The sequence below is a fragment of the Artibeus jamaicensis genome, unplaced genomic scaffold, assembly GCF_021234435.1.
Source record: "Artibeus jamaicensis isolate MK-2021 breed Jamaican fruit bat unplaced genomic scaffold, CSHL_Jam_final scaffold_1964, whole genome shotgun sequence".
Taxonomy (NCBI): Eukaryota; Metazoa; Chordata; class Mammalia; order Chiroptera; family Phyllostomidae; genus Artibeus; species Artibeus jamaicensis.
Genome location: NW_026522030.1, coordinates 25,492,099 through 25,506,208, shown reverse-complemented (window position 1 = coordinate 25,506,208; position 14,110 = coordinate 25,492,099). Strand labels below are relative to the sequence as shown.

The following is a 14,110-nucleotide window of genomic DNA, read 5'->3' as shown; positions in this document are numbered from 1 at the left end:
ATGTGGGACCACCCATTCTGCCAGCCACTGCCTTGCCACAAGTGTTCTCCACTCCAGCTGCCCATCTCCGACCCTCCTATAGGTCTGGATGAATGTTTCTTTTTTAACTTCTTGGTTGTTGGACTTTCATACAGTTTGATTTTCTGGCAGTTCTGTTTTTTTGTTTTTAAATTTGTTGTTGTCCTTCTTTTGGTTGTGCGAGGGGGCAAAATGTATCTATCTATGCCTCCATCTTGGCTGAAAGTCAGAGGTTGTATATTTGGAACAGATACTCTTATTTCTTAATATGTTACAATGAGTTTTGAAAAACTGTGCACACTTATTATTAACATTAATTTATTATGCTTTTATGTACACATTTATGTATGCTTTAGAGAGTACATATGTGGGTGTATACTCTCTAAGCCATACAGATTGGAGTCCTTTTATTAAATAAATGCCGCATATTTTTATAGAGAAGACTGCCTTTTAATAAGACCCATTTGGAACTTCACTGTTGTATCAGTCTTGGTAGGCTAGGTTATGTTGTAGAAACAAACAACCCTTAAAACAGAAAAGATTATTTCTCTTAATGCCGCATGTACAACACAGATTGGGAGGGTGCTGTTTTTCATCTTAGCCTCTCAGGAACCCAGAACCTTATGATTCTACCATCCGAACATGAGGCTTCATGGTTCTCTGCAGCAGGATGAAGTGGAAGTAGAAAACCCAGTTTACATCAAGTCTGACTATTAAATTGTCTGCCTAGGTGTGACACCTGTCACTTCTCTCTTTTCATTGGCAAAAGCAAGCAACATGGATTGATGATGGTAATGGGGGGTAGAATGGGGCCCAAGCCCCTGCTGGGCCAGGAAGGGGAGGTGAGCAGTATAGTGTTTAACACAACCACAAACCTATGTTATACCAAATTTGGCTCTTGATCAAAGAAGGTAAAAGTGAAGAGTTAGATTTCACTCATTTGTTTATTCAATAAATCTTCATTGAGCACCTAAAATGCACCAGACCCTGTACTCAGTGCTAGAAGTACAATGAGGAGACAAGACAGAAATATTTGTTGCCCATGAAGAACTTGGGGGAAGTTACAACAAGTCAGTAGATAATTAGAATTCAGAGTGAGACAAGCTATGACAGGAAAAGACAGTGTGCCTCGGAAGTACAGAGAATAGTAGTCAACAGTAATGAATGTAGCTTCTGTTGCTGTCTATCTGTGCTTCACAACTCAGTTTCTACTATTACTGTGGTGCCTTATGCCCTACTTTTAAATTCTTCTAGTTGGACCTAATCAGCAGTTGAGATATTTGTTGAGTACCTCCCATGTATAAAGTACCTCCTTTAGCACTGTTATAACAGTTAAGAAGCTTATGAAAGAGGGTGAAGAATTGAATTAGAAGATTTTTCGACTCAAAGTATTTCAAATCTAATAGGAGGAATATGATTATCTAAATAATTAATACAGTGAAGAATGTGGTTTTACCATGAGAGACAAACAGTCCAAATGTCAGTTGGTGATTGGAGAATAAATGGTTCATGTGAAATGAGTTTTAAGGTGGATTTGGTTGAATAAATGGGTTTAGGGATCAAAGATGGAGCTTTCCTTTCAAGTTTAAAAAACGTGGTACAAAGAAACAAAATGTAGAAGCTCCATATAGGCAGGGGCGGTATTTTATTCTATTCTTTATTACACACCCAGCATTAATCACATTGTCTAGCATGTCTCAGGTGAATGAATTAATGAGTAAATAGGAAAATTCAGGGCATGCTTATTTAAGAAATGCAAACTGAGAGTTTCTCTGGTATGTTGCCTGTGTTAAGGGGATTCAGTAATAAAGCTGAGGTCAAGTCAGGTTATGAATGTCACTGAGCATTTGGAACTTTATTATTTCCTTAGCCCCATGTTTATATAATCCTAGAATATTTACACAGGCCTTACATGCACATCAGCTCACACGATCCTAAAGCCGCCCCAGCAGGTGGCCAGGGCAGTAATTATTGCTCTGAGGGGAGACAATTATTAGAGGGACCAAGTCATTGTGGCTGTTGGGAAATGGTGGGTCCAAAACTGAAGCCCAGTGCTTTGAGTCCAAACCCAGTTTCTCTGCCCTTGTACTGCATTGCCCCTCTTTTCTGGGACCGGAACAGCACTTTTTGATGTTTGGGAGCAACAGAAATGACAGTATCAGAGCTCCTTCTATGAGGTGCCAGGTAAACTGAGGGAGAATGGGACTGGCAGCAAGAAGGCCAGTGACAAGAGCATCGGAAAACATAAGAGGAGACTAAACTCCCATGGGGCAGTGAGCGGAGACAGGCTAGGGTTTCTTTTAACAGAGATGGAAGGTTCTAAGGCGAATTCTATTCGGCTGGCCCATGACCTAGGACAGTGTTTCTCAGTTTTGACACCCCTGGTGTTTTGGGCCTTAAATTCTTTGTTTTGGAGGGCATTCCTGTGTGCTGCTGGCCATCTGGCACTATTCCTGGCCTTTATCCATTAAATGTGAGTAGCATACACCCTCCACCTCATTCTCCCCCATTGCAACAACCCCAAATGAACCTGGACATTGCCGCCTCTCTCCTGGGAGGTAAAATGGCCCCTATTTGAGAACCACAGACCTAGCCAGTCAGTTTTGATTAGTTGCCAGAAAAGTAGTGGATCTTAAGGAACATATTGGACATTAAGTGGGAAAACACTAAAGAAAGAAATGCAGTTTTATCTCATGGGTTTGGGTTTCTTCCACTGACAGTGTGTTGCCACTGCCAGTGATACTAAGCAAAGTGTCTGATCATTGAATTGTGTGTCTGGCATTGCATTTTAAACACTGGGTTTTTATTTCATTCTATTTTATGGTCATTGTATTCAATTGTTTTTATTCCACACCCAGCTTTAGAAGTTTATATAATCCTATTATGTCCTATTTCTTTATGGGAGCATCTTAATAGGAGAGCACACAGTAGTAAAATTAAATAAGTACCTTGGTTATTGTATTGGCCTTACACATTTCCTGACCTTGGCCGGATTCAAGATTATGGAGGGGGTGGTGGGATGGGAAGGGAGACAGTGGGTCACTGAAAAGAATAACAAAGGTACTGAAGGGACGATACGGAGCAGGTCACCATGTTCTCGGACCGCAGGGGAGAGTTTGAATACAGTTGATGATGGGAAATAACCTGTAGTGAGAATCATGGCTTGAAAAACTTACCAAGCTTTTCTCCCTTCAAAATTTCATAGTACCCCACAATAAACAGAAAGTCCTATGTGATGTTTTGCATTGGCTACAATGAATGTCGGTTTAGAGGAACTGAAAAAAAAGAATTTGCATGTTTTATATACATATGAATATAAATAACACAATCATAAATATGGATATAACCATAAATATGTAGCAGAAAGTGCATAGACATTTTCAAATGCATTCCATGTGGCAACACACCTTGTGCAAAGAAGAGTGCAGAGAGCAGCTTTCCTTGTTTTTGGCCTCACTTGATGACGGGGCACAATGGGCAGGTCTGAGCAAGTCAAGGAGGCCAGAGTCATTGTTTAAGTTTTCCATGGAAACAAAAGCTCATGGGAACTTGGCATAAAGTATAGGCCAGCCTCTGTGGGCTTGTAACTGTCTTTGAAGGTCACTAACACCACTTCTAAGGTGATTCCCTGGGAGTCATCCAGTTTCCCTCCCAAAGGCTGGCTCCCCGTGCTTATCAACATGGCTTTGCAGAGAATTTGGGGCAAAGTTCAAGCAGGCACTCGCCTAGTGTTAAGCCAGTGTGAACAGGGAAGTTTTCTATGTGTGCATCCAGGCATCACTTGCCTTCCCCGAAGGGAGCTTGTGACAGCTGAAAAAAAGTCTTCTTTGAGCATTTTGAACTCTCACTAGGGTTGTGCAGTAAGAAGGCAAAGCTTTAATTAGAATCATCCTGTCTGTCATCCCTTGTTAGTAAGCAGGGGTTGCCCCTGCCGTTCTCAAAGTTCCAGGCTTAGAAATGAATTATTTGGTATTCCAGGTTCCATTTTTACCCTTCAGGAGAGACTGTCACTACCTTTGTTAAAAAAAAGTTTTTAAAATTTACAGTATATTTTTTTTCTTTCTTTTTTTTTTAATTTGGCAAATTTTATTTATTTATTTATTTTAATTTTTTTATTGATTATGCTGTTACAGTTGTTCTATTCCCCCTTTATTCCCCTCCACCCTACCCCCCATCCCCACCATCACCCCCCCTTTAGTTTATGACCATGTGTCTCAAGTCCTTTAGATTCTATATTTCCCATGCTATTCTTGCCCCCCCCCATCTATTTTCTATCTACTGTCTATGCTACTTATTTTCTGTACCTTCTCCCCCCTTCTCCTCCTCCCACTCCCCTGTTGCTAACCCTCCTTGAGATCTTCATTTCTATGTTTCCACTCCTGATCTAGCTGTCCTTTTAGTTTGCTTTCGTTTTAGGTGTGGTTGTTAATAACTGTGAGTTTGTTGTCCTTTCACTGTTCATGTTTCTTTAACTTCTTTTTCTTAGATAAGTCCCTTTAACATTTCATATAATAAGGGCTTGGTGATGATGAACTCTTTGAATTTGATCTTATCTGAGAAGCACCTTATCTGTCCTTCCATTTTAAATGAAAGTTTTGCTGGATAGAGCAATCTTGGTTGTAGGTCTTTAGATTTCATGACTTGGAATACCTCTTTCCAGCCTCTTCTTGCCTGTAAGGTCTCTTTTGAGAAATCCGCTGACAGTATGATGGGAACTCCTTTGTAGGTGACTGACCCCTTAGCTCTTGCTGCTTCTAGGATTCTCTCCTTCATTTTAATCTTGGCTAATATAATGATGATGTGCCTTGGTGTGTTCCTTCTTGGGTCCAAGTTCTTTGGGACTCTCTGAGCTTCCTGGATTTCCTGGAAGTCTATTTCCTTTGCCAGCTTGGGGAAATTCTCCTTTATTATTTGTTCAAATAAGTTTTCCACTGGTGGCTGTGCCTTTCCCCCTTCTGGTACCCCTATAATTCGGATGTTGGAGCGTTTAAAGATGTCCTGGAGGTTCCTAAGACTCTCCTCATTTCTTTGAATTCTTGCTTCTTGACTCTTTTCTGTTTGGCCATTATTTGCTTTCTTCTGGTCCACTCCATTGATTTGAGTCCCAGTTTCCTTTTCATTGCTATTGGTGTCCTGTGCAATTCCATTCATTTCAATTAGTTTCGCCTTCATATATTTGTCTAATTTGTCAGTATAATCAACCAGTTCTGTGAGGATCCTGATCATCAATGTTTTAAACTGTGCGTCTGTGAGTTTTGCTATTTCTTCACCGCTTAGATTTATTGGCTCTGGGGCTCTGAGATCCTCCTGCGCCATTCTTGGTCTGTTCGGGGCCCTTTAAGAAGCGGCGCCTTGGATTCCCAGGTCGCTGGGTTGTGACGCTGTATGTGGGGGCGTGGCCAGAGCGGGAAATGGCGACCCCCTTTGCCGCTTCTCACAGCTGGGTGCGGAGGAGCAGTGCCTTAGGTGGTTCACCTGGGCTGGGCCGCTCAGAGTCGCTGGGTTATGACGCTGTATGTGGAGGTGGGGTCAGAGCAGGGAAATGGCGGCGCCCTCCACTGCAGCTTGCCGTGGGGACCTGCCGTCCAACCGCCCACTCCCTCGCCTGTCCACCCTCGCACAACTGCGCAACCTCAGTCAACACGCAGCCCCGGGCCCGGCTGTCTCCCCCGCGGTGGCTCGCCTGGTTGCTCGCTGGGTCGCTCACTAGGTCTGACCCTGCGCCTGGATTCCGCCGGCCTGAGTGTGTCTGGCCAAGTCCTCCTGTGCAACCCTGCTCCGCCAGCCGCTGGTTTCGCCCCTGACCGGTCAGGCTGATGAATTTGTTGTTAACGGACTTCCGAAAAGTTCAATTTTCTGTGTTCTGGCTGTGTTTTCTGTTGCTAATATTTAGTTTTCTCTAATCTTGGTTGTGTGAGAAGGCATGGCACATCCACCTATGCCTCCATCTTGGCGGAAGTCCTACAGTATATTTTTAAAAACAACATCTTGTCCAGTTTAATTGTGAATGAGTAAGGTGTAGATCAGCTGAATTTTCTTTGAAATAGTCTACATGTTCAAAACGAAAGGTGAAGTAGTTGGCAATTTTGTTTTCTCAAAATCAGATGTTTGTAATATCAGATCAGGATATTTCGCCACATTCCAGGCAAGTCTAGTTTCATCTATTGCTACTTGAGACTTCAGAACTTTTTCTGTAGGATTTAAGGCTTTAGTCTGCTTTTATTTTTTGAATGCTGCAATAGAAGCTGACCAATTTTCTCTAATTGAAATAATATCTAATCTCTGGTAAATTCCTGGCACATAGCAAGTATTAAGTAAGTAGTGCTTTTAAAAGTTGCTTTTGCAGAGCATGAGCCCTTTTCTCAAGATAAGGATATAGTGACCCAAAAGCATCTGAGTGTTATTCAGCAGGAGAAAATCTAGGCCAGTTGACAGAGAAATTTTCTTTAAATTGTACATGATCTCACATTCCCAAAATACCCTTGAAAGTTGTATGGAGCCATGTGGCAATCTATTCTCAGTCCTCAGTGCCTAATGATTAGTATTGTACTGTAGACTGCTAGAGCTTGAGCAGGCCTTCCATGCCATGTCTCACCCTCTGTCTTCAGAGTGGGAAATAAAGCCTAACGGGGTGGGACAATGATGCACCCAAGCTCACAGTCATCCACAGTGTAACCCACTGGCAAATGTATCCATCATGGGCTTCCTTCTCCTCCCTCTGTTACTTTCTCACTCCCCTCTCATGTTTCTTGGATGCCTTCCTCAGCAACTGCCTTCCCCTGAATCCTTGTGTTATGCTCTGTTTCCAGGACAGTCCTCTCTAAGATGGTTACTGACTTCCTAGAGCTCAAGTTCTAGTAAAGGACACAGATAATAAACAATAAATCAAATAAATTAGGTGATTTATTGATACATAGTGAGAGGAGAGGGGCTGAGAGAGCTTCTGGTTAAAGCGGTGAGGCTCAGGCCACTGGGATGTGACAGTTGACCTGAAACCTGGAGGAGGGGAAGTGCTTAGGCATAAGAAGAGCCAAGAAGATGATCCCGGGGAGAAAAAGTACAAAGTGAGCAGAGACAGGAAAGAGGCCACACTGTGGCCATTTATGAAATAGAGGGGTGAGGCGACTGTGAGGATTGGCTGAGGCGGTGGCATGTGAGACTCTACAGATAATCAAAAGTTTGTGCTAAATGCAATAAGAAACCTTTAAGGGATGTTAAGCAGGGGAATGAAATAATCTGATTCACACTTGAAAGTTATTACTCTGGCAGCCCTGTGGAGAAGAGATTAGGGGAGGCAAGAATAGAGCAGGAGTCAAATTAGAAGACTGCTGCAGAAATCGAGGTGACAGATGATAGATGATTCTCAGCACCCAGATCAACCATTGATAGGGAACGTGATTAAATAGAATATCACCACAGAATACAATGCATTTATATGTGCTTCAGTGGTTCTTAGCATTTGAATGTAAAGAAGCCTCTGAAAGTCTAATAAAATCTGTGGACTTTCCAGAAAAGGCAAATATACATGGATACACAATTTCAAATTTGTGATGGTGGGTTGGGAAGACATGAAGTCAGTTAATAAAACCTTAAATAATAAATAAATAATTTTAAGATCCAATTTACATATATTTTCAGGTGTACAATATAATGATTCAATATTTGTTTTTTTTTTAAGATTTTATTTATTTATCTTTCGAGAGGAAGGGAGGGAGAGAGAGAGAGAGAAATATCAGTGTATAGTTGCCTCTCATGAGTCCCCCGCTGGGAACTGGCTTGCAACCCAGGCATGTGTCCTGACTGGGAATAGAAACGTGATCCTTTGGTTCACAGGCCCATGCTCAAACCACTGAGCTACACCAGCCAGGGCTCAATATTTGTATATATTGCAAAGTGATCATCCCAATAAGTCTAGGTATCATCCATCACCTTACATAGTTACAATTTTTTTCTTATAGTGAGAACTTTTAAGATCTACTATCTTAGCAACTTTCAAATATGCACTACAGTATTATTAACTGTAGTCACCACATTGTAGATTACATTGCAGGACTTAATCATGTTACAATTGAAACTTTTACCTTTGACCCCTTTCAATGATTTTGTTCAACTCTCTCAGCCCCCACCTGCCTCTGGCAACCACCAATCTGTTCTCTGTATCTTTGGGAATATTTTTCTGTTTTCTTTTAAGATTATACATACCAGTGAGATGATATGGTATTTGTGTTTGTCTGACATTTTTACTTAGTATAATACCCTGAAGGTCCATCCATGTTGTTGCGAATAGCAAGGCTTTCTTCTTTTTTATGGCTGAATAATATTTTATTGTATACATCTATCACATTTTCTTTATCCATTCATCCACTGATGGGCACTTAGGTTGCTTCCACATCTTGGCTATTGTAAATAGTTCTGAAATAAACACGGGGGTGCATACATGTTTTTGAGTTACCATTTTCATTTCCTTCAGGTAAATACCAGGATGGAAATTGGTGGATCATATGGTAATTTTATTTTTAAGGTTCTTGAGAAACCTCCGTATTCCTTTCCGTAGTGGCTATATAAAAATCCCCAAAAAACAAAAAAAAATGTACTTTTTCTTTGTGTATATGTATTAGTTAGGGTAGGCTCCCCATCATGATAAATAGGTACCAAAGTGGATAATGGTTCAAACACAATAGTTCCTGCATATGAATGAGAGCTGAAGAATAAAGAAGCTCAGCTTTTTGGGACCTCAGTAGAATAACTCAGTTTCTACACTGTCTACACTCACTGGGAGAATTAGCAGAGAATTTCTCTGCTAACTTCAAGTCATAACATCCAAGTTTTATATAAATGTTATCTTCATTCTGGATAAGTAAAGATGAAAGCGTGGGGTAGCATGCATGGGAAGTCTTGATGGGCCAGGCCCAGAAGTGGTATCCATCACTCTGCCCACTGTCCGGTGCCTTTAATTCAGTGGTATTCCCACAACTAACTGCAAACAGGGCCAGTCACTGTAGTCTAGCTGTGAGCCTGGGAAACAAAAAAGAGGAAAATAAAGATTTCAGAGAGCAGCTAGCAGTTTTAGCTAAAATACACATATTTTTCTTCATATTTTTTATACCGGAGGTAGGTGTTCAGTGTTACTTGGAAAACAGTATAATAAGTCACATTGGAGTTTGGTGTTGGTCAGGGGGATTCCAGAACCTTTGTATTTCCACAACCAATTTAACTCAAAGCAAGTCCACTTCCTAGTCAGTGGGTATGGAACTTATATATAAAGGTTGTGTCTTTAAGTGAAAAATTACAATTAAATTTAAGTGGAAACTTGGCCCCAAAATACACTGTTCAGTAACCTGAGAAACTGGGATTTATTTGAAGCAAACTATTACTCACTCTGATTGTGTGTCAGTTGGACAAGGAGATGTGTATATTATCAGTGAAGCATCCATTGCATCCACTTCTTCTCCACTTCAATGACCAGTCCTTCTAGCTCCTTATCTGAGGTAACAGGCAATTGGCTACTCCATCAAGCACTGATTGAATGTCTACTCTGAGCTCAACACTGTCCAGTTCACACTTTCCTGCAACAAAGGCAGCTAAAAGCTCCTCTTTTGTGTGTCCTTTAAGGAGTGGGTATGGCCATAAGAAATTGGAGGTAGAGTACATTTCTGTCAATGAATTGTAATTTTCCGTTTGCTTCCTTTAGAATGTTTGAGATGCTTTTCTTGGGGATGGAGGGTGGTAAGTCTTGCCTTAATACATGAAGAACTTAATCTGAGAACACTGCAAATTTTAATTTCTCTAGAGTTAAAAGGGAGGGAAACTGATTTTTCTCCTGACACACTAAAATGATTTTTCTGTAACTTGACAGAAAAAAATCCAGAAATTGTATTCTCTGGAGTTCAGAACCCTTCTAACAACCTTGTTTAGTGTGTGTGCGCAAGTCAGCACCCACTGGGAAGATTGAATTTCTCCACTTTGCCTGTTCATTGCTCCTTCCTCTGATTCTCCTGCTGGCGTCATAAATATTCCTTTTCAGCTCCCCAAATTCTAGCTGTTTCCTTTGGGAAATGTTTGAAAAGCAATCTTTCTAGACATTTATTTTATTTAGTTTAAGTCTCCTCTTAGACTTGTCAGTGTGATAATGCGCTATTTTTTTTTTAATACCTTTCTTTTCTCTGCTCAGGGAAGATTGAACTTTCTTCAACATACAATGGATTTAATTGGTTAATTTCATAATTTAGAATCCTTGTTGGTCTAGATTCCAAAAGGGAGAGTTCCTTTAAGCACACTGCAACTACATTTACTTTTGAAGGAGCCCTTTATTTTGCAGTGAATAAAGGGTCTCTTATTAAACAGAATATAGAAGAATGTTTGGCAAGACTTGACTCCCAATGGGTGAAACATCACAGGAAATTGAGAAATTGTTTCTTTTTGGCCTTGTGGGAAAATTTTGCTGGTGAAATTTAGTGTTAAAGTTTTAAGAGTACTGCTTAAATCCATCGTGAAAGAACTGCCAGACAAGGGACAGCTTCTAGGGTAGGGGAGGTGGGACAGATGTACCAGTGTGACCTTGCTAATCTGGTCCATTAAATTTTCCAAGTACTCTGAGGTACGATCAGGAAGATTGTATTCTGCCTTACATAATAATTGTGTTACTGTTAAAGAAAACTTAGAAAAATTTTTTTAACAAGTTAGGCATAAGTTTGTCTTAAGTTAGCCTCAGCTGGATGCCCTTTTGTTATTTTCCTGCAAAACAGGCTGTCTTATGTACCCAAACAAGAAATGTGTCCTAGGTACAGGATCTAGCTTCTGCTTTCCCATAAAACTATGAGATTTTGAACTTGGGCAAGTCCATTCTGGGCATTAGACATGTATATTGTCATCCAAACACCTGTCCTTACATAGACGTCTTAATTTGGGATTTGTGCCTCACACCAATGTTGTCACTTTAAACTCCTAACCCTGTTTTCCTTCTAAGTTCCTTGGAGACACTGGGAGCAACATCATCATACATCTCATTGTCCAAACCCATAACCTTTGTTGTTTACTTCCCATACTCCCCTCATTTTGCAATCAGTCACCATGTCTTGTTGATCCCCCTAAATATGCCTGACAGCCATCTCTTTGTCTTCCCTGTCCTCCCCTCCCCAGATCCTGATTCAGGCCACAGTTTTCTCATGCCTTGCTTTGTCTAAGAAGCCTCCTTAACCAGTCTCGTGCCCTCTCAAAATCTTGTTTGTACACTGCAGCCCAAAGGATTTTTCTAAAACTAATCTTGATCTTGTTACTGCCTCGTCTGAGATTTCTTTGGGGGATGGTGAAGAGGAGTCACCTATAAAATGTAAACTCTGGGCCTGGCCCTTAGTTTGTTTCTCAGCTCCCTCCACATCAGCCCCTTGACAGAGGCAGGACTGCCCATGCTAGCCATGACTGGATTACTACACTAAGAATGCCCCCTGCTTTTCCCATTCTTAGCTAATTCTAACCTGTTGTCCAGAAGCCAGAGAACTCTGCCTTAACTCCTAGGCCCCACCCCTTAGAGTTGGACAGATGCTTCTCCTTTGAGTCCCATACACCCTGGACATACTTCCAGGGTAGTGGATTTTTTACTGTAAACTCTTAGAAGACAGAAGGCTATGCAGCTCATTTCTCTTTGAACTCTCTGCTATGCCTGTTGAATAAATAAATGATAATATATGACTATTTAAAGTGTTTTTTTATATATAACATTGAATCCTGATGATAATGTTGTGAACTTTGGCTAATTTTGGTTCTTTTTGGAAGAGCAACTCTTAGAGAATAAAAAAATAACCCCTAGCTGAGTCACTGTGGGCTGTTACCTTTGCTAAGTCTATCAGCCTCTCTGAGTCTCAATTCTTTGTCAATGAATAGAGGATAATATATTACAGGGTTTGGCTGAGGACCAAGGGAGAAGTGACCAGGGTTGGGGGAGGCACTTGGTGAATTATAATGACTGCACAAGTGTTATCTGCCTTATTCTGATTCTCTCTCTAATCCGCAGTCCTTTCTGTAGCCATGCTGAACACCAGCTCAGGTACATGAGGTGTGAGTGGTTTCCTGTGGGACAGGTCAGGGGTAGGTATTTTCCAGGTCTCTGCTCAGTTAGGTGGAGACATACCAATGGAAGGATGGATGTAGGAAATGATTCACCCTTATCTTTCTTATTGGAAATACACTCCTACCCTCTCATACACTGTTTGTGACAGTAAACCAGATACAGTGGGAAAGCAATTGGACTACATGTGTTGAGAGCCTTAACAATATTCATCTTTTTGATCCAATGATTCTGTCTCTGAGATTTACCCTGAGGGAATAATTTTTGAAAATGAGGATGGGAACACTTCAGATGTGTAAAGATGTTTCTTGCAGTTGTGTTTGTTGTAGGAAATGAATGAAAATAACCTGACCTGTGTGCATTGGTGAGGGATGGCTATGTCCTTCAGTGGGTTTTCTGTAAAAGAGAAATATTGTTTTGAAGAAATGTCCAGATAGAAAAGCAGTCTTAAGAATTCAATATACAGTTTAATCAAAACTATATAAATCAAACAAATACAGAAAACAAAAAGTGATCAGTAGGAAAATACATTCTGTTTTGGAAGAGATTGGTCATAGTTAAGGAATCCACAGGCACAGCCCTGCCTTGCTAGACCCAGGACCCTGTGAATGCGATTCACTGTCTTCTGTGCAAAGGAATCTTTATCTGGCATTGGATAGAGGCCAGACCTTCATCCCATCTCCCACCTGTCTTCTAAAACCTGGAAGAAAGCATTCACAGGAATATCAATCAGAAGGAAAATCAGCTTAGGATTTGGAGAACAGAAATTCTAGAATGCCAGTGAAGGAAAGGCTAAATATACTTGAAAAAAATAGTAATCATGACAACAATTTTGTAATACATTTTTGAGTGTGCAAATGGCTTTCTATACATTCTTTCATTTAAATTGGCTCTTCTACACAGCTTTTTATACTAATTTCTGTAAAAACCACTACAGATCTAAAAAATCTCAGAAAAACAGTTCCTTACTTGGGTTGCATTCCTTTATTGGCCTTGTATCCAAGGATTTCCCCGCTGTGCAGAATTCACTTTGGGCCCAGTGGAAACTATCTGGAGGAAAATAGTTGGGCCCAGGAAACAATAGACATTTCATCGTGGCTTCATTCACTGGAGTGCCTCAGAACACTTGGCAGGCCTTGCCTTACACGTGCCAGCGGAGCCTTGTGTTGTAAGAGGCACAGCTCTGCCTTGAGCTGCTCCTCCGGCCACCATCACACAGCAAGTCTAGTCGTGGAATCCATGTAGGACCGATTCCTTTTTTCCCTCTTGAATCCCCATCCAGCCCAAGGGTCAGTTCTCCCACAGGATTTCATGGTCCTCTTTTACTGCCTGTCTCAGCTCCAGAAAAAAATCTGCTTTTTCTTCTTATTTTCCTACATGGCTGAGGTTCAGAACCTCAGTGCATTTGTCAGATGCTTTGTGCAACTTTTCTGTTAGACTCCATGCTTTGGGGAAAGAGAGAAACCCAGGGAGGAAGAAAACTGCTTAGAGCTTTTAACCCTGGGTTTTGGCCATTTTTCTTGAAGATGGGCTGCTGTCCCTTATCTGACTTGAACTTTCATGTTCTCGGGATGAGAAATAAATCTTTACACACAAATCCAAGGGTTGGCTGTTTTGAGAGGAAGTGTCAGTCCTCAGTGGAGCTTTTTGGGGACCTGGAGTTATTTTAGTAAGGACAGTGCTGAATTCCTCTCTTTTCTGCTTCTCTTTCGAAGTTTATTTTATGTTTTGTTGTGGTTTTCAGATTTCTCATGGTTTGGATTTGGGAAAGTAAAATCAAGACAAGGTGTTGGTAAGTAGTTACTCCTTCTTTGGATAAGTAATGAGCTTGTGTTAATTCAGATGAAACTGTTTAGCCCTCTTCATACTTGTTGTTCCTTGAATCATTTTTCATGTTCTGGTTTCTGATTTGCTAAAGAAAGAGGCCTAGAATTCTTCCAGAAAAAGCATTATCATTGCTAATTGAGTTAAGTTATGGTTCTGTATTTTTGAAGTTGACTTGTCTTTACCCTATGGGGACATGTCAAC

The 14,110-nt window shown here is 40.9% G+C and overlaps 1 protein-coding gene across 1 annotated transcript in view; it reads left to right on the top strand.

Annotated features, from left to right (window-relative positions):
* Positions 1 to 12,042: 12,042 nt before the first annotated feature.
* The window catches only part of LOC128626019 (BDNF/NT-3 growth factors receptor), a 147,122-nt gene continuing 145,054 nt past the window's right edge, over positions 12,043 to 14,110 (top strand). Inside the window, exons 1-2 of the mRNA XM_053656207.1 lie at positions 12,043 to 12,061; positions 13,827 to 13,874. Of these exons, the coding sequence (XP_053512182.1) occupies positions 12,043 to 12,061; positions 13,827 to 13,874 (67 nt within the window). The remainder of the gene's footprint in view (positions 12,062 to 13,826; positions 13,875 to 14,110) is intronic.